At 41.2% G+C, this 12284-nt stretch overlaps 1 protein-coding gene across 2 annotated transcripts in view; it reads right to left on the reverse strand.

The window, feature by feature from the left end:
* Window positions 1-263: 263 nt before the first annotated feature.
* MB21D2 (Mab-21 domain containing 2) overlaps window positions 264-12284 on the reverse strand; it is a 110937-nt gene continuing 98916 nt past the window's right edge. For both annotated transcript variants that reach the window (XM_036851722.1, XM_036851723.1), the window contains one exon: window positions 264-3388. In XM_036851722.1, the coding sequence (XP_036707617.1) occupies window positions 2124-3388 (1265 nt within the window). In that variant the 3' untranslated portion in view covers window positions 264-2123. The remainder of the gene's footprint in view (window positions 3389-12284) is intronic.

The following is a 12284-nucleotide window of genomic DNA, read 5'->3' on the forward strand; positions in this document are numbered from 1 at the left end:
CATGTCCCTGAATGGAGCAGCTGACATTGTATGCCCAATGCCTAACTAATGATTGTGGCCAGGAAAATGGTTATTTTAATTGGCCTACACCAATCAGGGTGCATGTCTGAAGCTGGGGATGAAGTCATTTCCCAAGAAGGACACAGATTATATGGAGGATAGGTAGATACTAGTAGGAAAACTGGAGAAAGGGAAGAATGAATACTGGTTGCTCGCTACATAGACATCTGGCCTGAAAGACAACAGCAAGCCCAGGGCTATATCTACTGAAAATTACTGTTGGGATTACTAATAAGAAAATAGTTTCCAGATTACAAACTAACAAACAACAACAAGATTCCAAGGCCAGTATGTTTGTTTTATTATTATTATTTTTGTTTTGACTTAAGATGGTTGAATGATTTCATTTTCATTTATAAGCATTACAATAATTCCCATGCAAAAACCAAGACCGTATATGCCTAATTTCAATCGGCCAAAATCTAACCCGTGAGACTGGACATTCAAGATCAAAATCAAAATGTTGCTTGACCTTTCCAGTAGTAGACATCACGGTCATCCTTTGAGAGATCGGCAGGCCCCTGACCTCCCAAACACTACAGTTTGCCATGAGTTCATACCAAAACAGGGAGCCGATCGATGCCTTGCAGCACCTAAACCTGGCAAGTAATTTCATTCATGAAGACAGGACACCTCTACACCATGGCTGCCACCCACAGTTATCTCCTGGTTCCTGCTCTATAGAAAAACCTGCTTTTGAACAGGCATGGTATCTTCTATTTGGGGACTGATATTAATTTTTCCTTCCAGTTGTCCTCAAAACTCTCAGTAGAAGCAAAGAGACTTTACAAAAAAGCCTACCTCTATAATGTCAAAAGAAATACAGTTGACCCATGAATAATGCGGGGGTCAGCGGCACCGACCCCTGTGAGGTTGAATATACATATATAACTTTACAGTTGACCTTCTATTCACGGGTCCAAATCCATATATTCAACTAACACATTTAGTGGAAAAAATCCGTGTATAAGTGAACCCATGCAGTTTAAACCCGTGTTGTTCAAGGATCAACTGTACATACAAAGACAACTACTTTATCAAGTATGTACTTTCCCCAGCTTCAGATAAAGTCACTTAGCAGATATAAAGCTTTAAAAATTTCTCAGTAAGATAGGAACCAGGAATATCAAGGAGGGCAAAACAGGACCCCACAATTAAAGAACTAAACAAAGAATCATTCTATTGATTAAGACAAATGGGCTAAATGAAGAAATGATAGCATTTCAACAGTGGATGTCAATTTATATTGAAATACACGCATTGGAACTCCGACAATGGCAAAAATCTCATTAGTGCAAATAACAATTATAATGGTATATTCTTTAATAGGATTTAAATAAGGCTTCAAATAATTACACACACTAAAACTACCATTTGGAAAACTTAATTCTATCTGGAAAGTTGTCAAAGACACCCTTCCAAACCATCCAAAGTTCTGATTTAAGGACAATTACATTCAATGAAGTTGCTCCAAACACAATCTGTAGCATTATCACTTTCAAAGTCTACGTTGTTTGGCAGAGAGGGAGAAAATACCCTGGCCACTGGTCGAAAGAAATAAATCCAACTAACGTACCAGGTAGTTCCCAGGTTCAGATGATTTTCAAATACCTGTGGTGATGAACGCTCATTAAAAAAAATAAAGACAAAAAAAGGAAAACAAAAAAATAAGAGAATCCTGAAGCATGAGAAAGAGATTTGTTTCCTCACTCCCATGAACAAAAGTATGAAAGCACAAAGTATGAAACAGAAAAAAGTGAGAGAATTCATGGGTATTTTCATCTATGGCTCAAGTTCTCCTTAAAAAAACAGAAACAAAACCAAACACCAAAACAATGTGTAATAACTACAAAAAGTAAACAACAAAATCAGAGGCAGAATATGAAATAGTAATATACTGTTTCAGAGCCTGCACCATCCTGCAGAACCAGGAAACTTAAAATGTGTTCTTAACAGATCCAATCTAGGCTGGATATGTAAAAAACGGAAAGACGGCATCACAAACCACACTACCTATTATGAGAGTTTTAGAACCCGAGGGCAAAAAAAGGCAGCAAAAACGCTCAGAAAAATTTATCATCAATTCTGAAATGGGGCCTTGTCACATCATCAGGGTTAATGAAGACGGAGATCGACTTCCCCGGGTTCTCAGTCACTAGTTGCTGCAGTTTTTTGGCCAGACGGTCATCGGGCTGGTTGGGGTCCCCTCCGTCGGACTGCGGGGAGGGGATGCTAGTGGTGCTCCCTCGTCTCTGGAGCTCCAGTGTCAGCCGGTTGGCTGCCTTGACGTGCTCGATGGCGGTGCGCAAGTGCTCCGCCGGGTCTGAGCGGACGGAGGAGAGCTTCCGCGCGTGGAGCATGACCGTCTCCTCGGACAGGTGCTCCAGCATGTTGCACTGCGGGATGAAGTAATTGGGACACATCTTGTTGACCAGACAGTGTTGCAGGTCATCGATGAGGCCCAGCAAAAAGTGGGCTGCATAGTCTTCTTGGGCCAAATAGTTGGCAGGAAGTCTGTCGCAGGCCCAGAGCATCATGCTCCGCAGGTGATAGGGGCTGATAGCCTTGGGCCGGGACAGGAGTTTAATGATGATGGCTTTGCAGGCCTGGTAGGCCTGCATGAGGCTGCTGGAGATGCACTTCTTCAACTGCACCTCACTCCTGGCAAAGGACAGCCGCCACTCGTTGTCCTTCTTTCCCTTGTAGGAGCAAGCAGGCACCAGGTAAAACCCACTGATGACTTCTTCCTCAGTGATCTTCCCATCCCAAAAGTGGTTCTCCATGAGCCAGCTCTGGGCCACCGCCGGCCAACCCTTGAAAGAGACCACCGGGACAATATCGTACAACATGCGACTGCTCCCCACACCCAGAATGATGGAGATGATGGTCCCATTCTTTTCTACCTTTTCCACCTTTGGCATCCCTCGCTGGGGTTTCTTCTGTATCTCTGATAGGACAATGCTGATGGAGTCATAGAACCAGTCAGCCACTTTGGTTGGGGAGAAGAAGTAGTTGGTGGCACCACTGATGTGATCTACGATGGTGCAACAGTCTTTCCACTTACTGATCGTCCCCTCGTCAAAGAGCCGAAGGCTCAGCCAAGAGTGGCACAAGGCTGAATGGCGCATATCCAGTGTCACAGGCTGATTACGGTCATGAAGCTTCAGGGCTGGCACCAGAAGAGTGAAGTCCATATCATAGTCGGTCCCTCGGGCATAGACATTAAGCTCATCTAAGTCCAGGTCTACCACGCCTTCCCGGACTCCTCCAGAAAGCAATAGATACTCATTGGCCACTGGAAGTTTTTGGTCCAGCTTTTGCACCATTCCTAGAAACAGAAGGAGAAAACACTATTACAGGAAGCACAGATACAAGAGTCTTATGCATCAATCGAGAATGTGCTGAGCTTCCAAGAGCCACTATTCGTTATCAGTACAAAACCAGATCTTAGGCTGCTGCACGGACCCAGCCAACAGTACATTGTTCATTTTCATCAGTGCTAGAATCCATCCTTTTCCAAATGGGAGAATTATGCAGATTCTTCTCTCATGGTGAAAGCAGTATCGTTTTCAATCATAAACCAGGGCTCCTCTTCCCCCAGTCATCACCTCGGTTAATGGCACCGCCATCCACTCAGTCACCCAGGCTGAAAAACCTTAGTAAGTTTCAAGTCTTACTTGCCTTTCTACTGCCAAATCTTATCTATATAACCGCTGCAACATTTCTTGTTCCTTCCCTGTTCTCCATCCCTGCTGCCATCATATAACGCCTGGCTCTTCCATCTCTTGCCAAAGCTGTCTCCCTCCCCCACACCCTCCCCCTGCTTAAACTTTCCTCTGTTCCGATGATTCTCAATGTGGGCTGTGGACACTGAAAGTAAGACACTTTCAGAGGACAGTGAGGTCATGACTCCTTTCATAATACTAATACATTATTTGCCTTTTTCACTGTGTTGACACTTGAGCTGACATTTAATGGTACAAAAGTAAAGGAGGGCAAAATCGCTGGTGCCTTAGCATTAGTCAAGACAGTGGCACCAACCGTACTAACAGTCATTTGATTCTTTTTTATTGGCATGCACTAGCATTTAAAAATTTGTAATAATCCAGTTTCACTTAAAATCCTTAATCGAAAAGAAAACTGGATTAATTTTGTTGAATCCCAACTTTCAAACCTCCTTTTTATGTGACAAAATAGGAAGTAACCATAAAGCACTTCCGCTGCATACTGAAATACAAACTCTGTCTTCAACAAAAGCACTCATGTTTGAGTTGGAGGCTAAATGAGCTGCTTTCTTCATGGAACACCATTTTTAATTTAAAGAATTACATATAAACTATGGGTATTTAGACTTCAGTATGTAATAGACATTTTCTTAAAAACTGAACAGATTAAGACTGTCTTCACAAAAACAACTGAAATATTTATTGCCAATGAAAATATCAGACCTTTCAGGAAAAAAACATTATTTTAGAAAACTTATCTCCTGTACCATAAACTTAACATCTTCCCAAATTGTATACTTTTCTAATGAGATTAGTGGTGATAGGACAAATGTGACTTTTAGGGATGATATTATGAGCTCTTTGAGAGTGAGAACCATGTCTCAAAGATGTATGAAGCAGCCACAGGGGTCTGCTCCCAGCAGGCACACAATTGAAGCTATGACTGAATGACAAAGGAAAAATAGATGAAATTAATAGGCTTAAATATGAAATACATAAAGGCGAGACGGAAATGACTGTTCCAGGACCAACATACAAATTTACCTTCCCTGCTTCCTGTCTTTTTATTATGGATCTACCTGTGCTTCATTATCTGACAAACTACCAGCATCACTCCGTGACTTATTTAACAACTTTTCCTGAAAGATCGAAAAGAATGACACAAACTATGATTCCATTAGTCATTGTAGTTACTTTTTTTTTTTTTAATTTTTTTAAAATTTTATTTATTTATTTATTTATGGCTGCGTTGGGTCTTCGTTTCTGTGCGAGGGCTTTCTCCAGTTGCGGCGAGCGGGGGCCACTCTTCATCGCGGTGCGTGGGCCTCTCACTGTCGCGGCCTCTCCTGTTGCTGAGCACAGGCTCCAGACGCGCAGACTCAGTACTTGTGGCTCACGGGCCTAGTCGCTCCGTGGCATGTGGGATCTTCCCAGACCAGGGCTCGAACCCGTGTCCCCTGCATCGGCAGGCAGATTCTCAACCACTGCGCCACCAGGGAAGCCCATTGTAGTTACTTTTAATCAGCATAGTTTTTATTCATAAGGCAATACCAATGCAAATAAATAAACCAGGTATATATGTCTATGCTACCACTATATTTCAGAATCTGACACTCTTTTAGAAAAATGTGCTTTTTCATTCTTTAAAATCCTATTTTCCAAACAACAAATAGCGAACGATCACTTTCTTTTTAAAGCAATCAATAAGTTATCCAGCATTAAAGAGTCAACAATTCATCAGAAAGAGAATTCCGTGTACCTGATTTTTTTGGAGGGGGGGGAGGTGGTGCTGTTTCTCACACTCCCTGCGCTGTGATGTGGCACCCAGATCCCTCTTCAATAAAGACTTCTTGTCTCAGCTGCTGAGGCTGTCAGTGCTGTCCCTTAAGGATGGTCTGACCGCAAAGAGCCACCTCAACCAAGACCGTGGGCTGTGGTTAGGGTTAGGGTAGGAGGTAAACATCCCGTAACCAATCGGTGTGGAAGAGCCCCAGTTCAGGGTACTCTGACAAGTCCCCGGCATCCAGAGTTCCCACTGGGGCCCGCTGAGAAGGACACCACACTTCTCCCCCCGCCTGATCCTGCTTCCGTCCCCTCCCCTGCACAGGTGCAGATCCCAAGGGTGCTCCTTTGTAAATATCCTCACTCCATCTCAGGGGCTGCTTCCTGAGGAACCCAATCTAAAACACTACCGACTAACCCAAGCAGCCTTCACTACAAATCAGCAGTGAACAATTTATTTTCCTTTTAAAAGTGGTTTTTAAAAGCCAGACAGCAACCAGTGTGGAAATTGTAACACCGAGAAAAAGATTCATTGCTCAGTTGTCATCATGTTTCAGTATTAACCTCATCTTTACAAAGTAATAACTACTACCATCACAAGTTTTGGCTGTAGCTCTAAAAGGATAAGGTGGAACTTGCAGAATCCCGAGTAGGTGGTGAAAATCACTTTTACTATTTTACAGGCTCACATGGAGGTACAGATACTTTCAAAAGGAAACATTTGATCTTGAAATAATTTACTCATTATTTCATATATTGTTTCATTCCACCATCTGGAGCGCCCCAAACATACATGGGGAAAACCATGACATGCTGGGTTGTAAGTAGTAAATAAGATCTGAATTGATTAGTAGTATTGTTATATGGACACTACATTATTGTCCCCTCTTAGGCATAAATAACTCAAAATTATATACATCTTTTTGTCCTAGACAGGATCCAACTGGCTCTGAGCACGCTAGCCAGAACCTGTCTACACAACCAGAATAACATGTGTAGTAATGGGCTGGGGATAACTTGTTTACAAACGTGTCACTGAACTTTGCCTTGGATTGCCACAGTTTTGTTCGGATAATTACGGGTGAGAAAAAAGCTAAAATTCCTTTCTGCCCTCTACTGGATTAAAGAAGTTTTAACATATTTTCACTTGTTAGAATATTCCTCTTTCCTCCCAATTGCTGTTTATGCACCTAAAATGTTGGCCCTTCTTTCAAAAGAGCCGTATAAAGTATTTGGCTAAATTCTAATATTCAGGGGTTAGGATAATGTTGGACATTTCTTATTCCTTTAAAAAGGGCAGACAGAACTTGAGTAGTAGTGAGAATATAGCTGAAGCTCATTTGCTAAGCTCCTAGGAGTTAGAAACAAAATCCCTAAGGCCACACTGTTCCGGAAGCTGATCTCCTGAGACCTCCACATTTACATTTAGCCTGCCTGAGCGCATTAGTCTGCAGTTTTACAGATTATTAGGTAGCAGAAATTGGAGCCTTCCCCAGAACTACACAAACTCGAAGGCCCTCCTTGAAAACTTTCCTGGGCTAAGTTTAAGTAAAAATCAGCTGACATTAGCTATCATCCCAGATGGGTTGCCAGGCAACTAAAACACAGGCAGGGTCTGAGAGGGGAAAAAAATTATACTGTACACTTTGGCTGTAGGCATTGGTTCCAACAAGTGCCATCACTGAACTGATCCAAGGTTTTTTGTGTAATTACAGGAGATTTTTGTGGTATCAGGTGCCTCTGGCTGTTTAGCTATTAGTAAATTACCGGAAACCGTGAGTGGGAACAAAAGAAAGGTTGAACACACACCACTGAGCTTGTTAGCAGCAGAGAAAAGGAGAGATGGAGAAGTAGCTTATTCCCCGGGTGGGTCTCTTCTTTTCAGGGAAGCACTGGCATATGTTTGCTCTTAAAAACACAAAGCAAAAGTGCCTCCCAGCCTCCCTTCCTGTAATTGATTCCTTGATTTCAGTTTATTTCGTAGTATCTGCTTATGAAGACCTTAAAACTACTGTTTTAGGTTCTGGGGCCCCAAGTTTAAGGAATGAGTTCCCTATCATCCACTTAGTTCTTTGCTGACTGCCTTTAGAATATCAAGTGAAAAACTGAAGTCTGTCCTGGACTCCCTTGTATTCTAGTGAACAAAACTTTATCACATTCTGTTGAATTCAGATTACGAATTCCCATCACTCAAACATATAATGCCAGCTGGTTGACACCAGAGCACAAGAACTATCATTCTTGATAGTTCATCATTTGAACTATCATTTGTCTTCTCCCATCTTCACAGCTTCCCTCAAGTACATCTATGAGAACTCAATTAGTAAATAGATAAGTGAAATTAGTACTTATATAGATTCCTTTAAAAGAAAGAATTCTTAACTATGTTGAAGAGATAAAGATCTATCAAAGAGATAAAACTTTTACATCTTGTCATTAAAACTACAGAATACATTTTCTCTCTCTATATATCTTTGACTATGTATATAAAAAAGATTTCTATGTAGATAAAAAAGACCTGAATAGCTCAATAATATTCATTGTTTCATAAAAATGTATTACCCTTTTCACCTCAATTCATGTGAAACACCAGTAACAGTGCCTTTACGGCACTGATCCTTAATAGTAGGAAGGGTACAGAATGGGATGATTTTGCAAAGTCCTTCTGTGATTTTGATACATTCCCTTAGGGTAGCAGTCTCCTTAGCTGTTAATAAACAATATAAAACTTCCTGTAAGGGCTTCCCTGGTGGCGCAGTGGTTAAGAATCCGCCTGCCAATGCAGGGGACACGGGTTCGAGCCCTGGTCTGGGAAGATCCCACATGCCGCGGAGCAACTAAGCCCGTGAGCCACAACTACTGAGCTTGCGCGTCTGGAGCCTGTGCTCCGCAACAAGAGAGGCCGCGACAGTGATAGGCCCGCGCACCGCGATGAAGAGTGGCCCCCGCTCGCCGCAACTGGAGAAAGCCCTCACACAGAAACGAAGACCAACACAGCCAAAAATAAATAAATAAATAAATTTATTTAAAAAAAAAAAAAAAAAAAAAAACTTCCTGTAAAAATATTATAATCTATGTTTCAAATATTTTTGTCAAACTTATTTGATATTCTGAACAACATTCTAAAAAGTAGGCATGGCCATCTTCTTCTAAAAAAGTCACCAATCTATGAGATTTTTAATGACTTCAAATTGGGGAAAGTTTTTTCATTTTCTTTATTCACAGCCAGAAATCATCTATATGAAGTCCCTCACTTTATAGGTGAAAAACTGAGTTCAGAGAGGAGAAATAACTCATTCAAGGTCACACAGCCCTGGGAACAGATTAACAGCATTGCCTTTAATTCCCACATTTGTTGTGAAGGTCAGAGTGGCAAATGCATACGGTTCTCCCTATGACAATGACCCGACTTGACATGAATGTAGAATGGCTGGGAAGGAAAGTAGCAGAGGTCTCAAGGCAAAGTGCCAGCTTTGCACTTTTGTTGGTCAAAGCTTTCGTGTGACCTTGGACCGTCAGCAGAACATGCCCCATCATGAACATTTATCAGAAGGAAGAATGCACCTGATCTGTCTTACAAGAAGCTACCCCTATTCCCAAATAAATACACTATAAGACACAGGAAATACAGAAATAAGACACCAGGGGAGCTTCCTAGCTTTTCAATTATCTGCTGAGTGATCATTAATATTAACAATTTTATAGTATGTTTTATAAGTCAAAGAGTCTGTTTTATTTGGCATAACTTCTGAGACAACTGCAGGCAATTTTATTTAAACTTTTTAGAGACCTGATTAATTCACGTATGGTAATAACCTATTGACCAAATATATATAGTAATAGGACTGATTCAAAAGATGCCTCCTCAAAGAAGTCTTCCTTGATCTTTTCCCATCTTGACACTAATAATGTCTGCAAGAACACTGGAGTCAGAGCAAGACAGGCTTGGGTTTGAATCCTGGTTTAGTCATTTACTACTTAAGTAAGCCTGACAACTTATTTAACCTCTCTGAGCTTCCAATTCCTCATCTATTCAAAATGAACAAATAAAACCATAAAACTACACTTCTAGGGTTGATACGAAATGTCTAAGCACACTGTAGATATTTAGTTCATTTTCCCCATATAGTCTTCCCTTTCTCCACCACCTATAACACTGGCTTGGCCAAACAACTCCTATTCCACAGAGTTGATAATCTATCTAAAGTCTCTAAGCATGTGTAAGGCCTACAGAACACGTTAGATGAAGGGAAATGAATGGAGCATTCTCTCCTCCAGCCGCACCCAGACTGAAGCTAGCCCAGGGATGCCTCCTCTGGCGGCTGCCATTGGGTAGCATGGTGCACAGCCTGGCCAGTAGAAGGCGGGCTGGATTCCAGCCCTTTCGTGTTCCCTCAGAACAAGTGCCCTGCAAAATGAACAACCTATACACCCCTGTGAAGGACCTTGATCTGAATTCTTACCCTAGCACTTTCTACACCTATAATCATAGTGGGATGTATTCGTGGCTTATTGTCCCTCCTTAATGAGATAACAACATAAAGCATTTGGCACAGTAATTGGCAAAGAGCGTCAGTAAATGAAAGATGCTCTCACAGTCAATAGTCTATGAGCTCCTGCAGTCAAGGTTTTACTACTGCAGGGGCTAATACAGACTTTGGGATTAGACAGCAACTGTGGGTTGGGTGCATCATTTGGCTCAGTCAACTTGACTACATCATCGATCACAAACTGGGAATCATGAGATTTGCCATATAATGTAATAGAAAATACTATCAGCATATCTCTATAAAATCATCCAAAAGTCAGGTTGGAAAAAAAAAAGCCTCTCGAATCTTTCATTATTTTCTTTCTTAAAAATTAACACTCAAGTTCTAAAAATTGGTCGGCTTTGGCAAAGTTTACTAAGCTATTCTGAACAGAATGAACATGAGTTAGACCTGGACTCAAGTCCGATTCATCCAGGACCAACCTAATTAAACATTGTGGGCCTAGGTTTCCTTAAATGACATTGGGGAATAACAATTAAAAGTTTGCTGGGTGGCCATGGGGATAAAACAAGAAAATGCACACCAAATTACTTAGTGTGTGGTCTGGTACTCACTTGGCAGTCAATAAACAGAGGGTTCTGGGCATGTGCTCACATTAGCAAAATATTTTTCCCATCCAATAAGTCTTGCCCTTTTCCTCCTTTTAGTTCTTAGCATAGTTTAAAAACTCATGGTTTCTGCCAATCAAGACTTATTGGCAAGACTCAAAGGAGTGTCTCATTAGCCCCACCTAGCAGCCACCTATAGCTACAACAGGGCATGAAAGATAGGTTGTTAGTTTAGAAAAGGAGTGATCGAGAGCCTCCCATCGAGCCTCTTAGATAGCCTCAACCACCAGAGGGCAGACAGCAGAAGCAAGAAAAACTACAATCCTGCAGCCCGTGGACCAAAAACCACAGTTACAGAAAGATAGACAAGATGAAAAGGCAGAGGGCTATGTACCAGATGAAGGAACAAGAAAAAACCCCAGAAAAACAACTAAATGAAGTGGAGATAGGCAACCTTCCAGAAAAAGAATTCAGAATAATGATAGTGAAGATGATCCAGGACCTCGGAATAAGAATGGAGGCAAAGATTGAGAAGATGCAAGAAATGATTAACAAAGACCTAGAAGAATTAAAGAACAAACAAACAGAAATGACCAATACAATAACTGAAATGAAAACCACACTAGAAGGAATCAATAGCAGAATAACTGAGGCAGAAGAACGGATAAGTGACCTGGAAGACAGAATGGTGGAATTCACTGCTGCGGAACAGACTAAAGAAAAAAGAATGAAAAGAAATGAAGACAGCCTAAGAGACCTCTGGGACAACATTAAACGCAACAACATTCGCATTATAGGGGTCCCAGAAGGAGAAGAGAGAGAGAAAGGACCAGAGAAAATATTTGAAGAGATTATAGTCGAAAATTTCCCTAACATGGGAAAGGAAATAGCCACCCAAGTCCAGGAAGCGCAGAGAGTCCCATACAGAATAAACCCAAGGAGAAACACGCCAAGACACATAGTAATCAAAGTGGCAAAATTAAAGACAAAGAAAAATTATTGAAAGCAGCAAGGGAAAAACGACAAATAACATACAAGGGAACTCCCATAAGGTTAACAGCTGATTTCTCAGCAGAAACTCTGCAAGCCAGAAGGGAGTGGCATGATATACTTAAAGTGATGAAAGGGAAGAACCTACAACCAAGATTACTATACCCGGCAAGGATTTCATTTAGATTTGATGGAGAAATCAAAAGCTTTACAGACAAGCAAAAGCTAAGAGAATTCAGCACCACCAAACCAGCTCTACAACAAATGCTAAAGGAACTTCTCTAAGTGGGAAACACAAGAGAAGAAAAGGACCTACAAAACAATTAAGAAAATGGTCATAGGAACATACATATTGATAATTACCTTAAACGTGAATGGATTAAATGCCCCAACCAAAAGACATAGACTGGCTGAATGGATACAAAAACAAGACCCATATATATGCTGTCTACAAGAGACCCACTTTAGACCTAGGGACACATACAGACTGAAAGTGAGGGGATGGAAAAAGATATTCCATGCAAATGGAAATCAAAAGAAAGCTGGAGTAGCTATACTCATATCAGATAAAATAGACTTTAAAATAAAGAATGTTACAAGAGACAAGGAAGGTTTAAAATAAAGAATGT

This window comes from Balaenoptera musculus, chromosome 4, assembly GCF_009873245.2.
Source record: "Balaenoptera musculus isolate JJ_BM4_2016_0621 chromosome 4, mBalMus1.pri.v3, whole genome shotgun sequence".
In the NCBI taxonomy this organism is placed as follows: domain Eukaryota; kingdom Metazoa; phylum Chordata; class Mammalia; order Artiodactyla; family Balaenopteridae; genus Balaenoptera; species Balaenoptera musculus.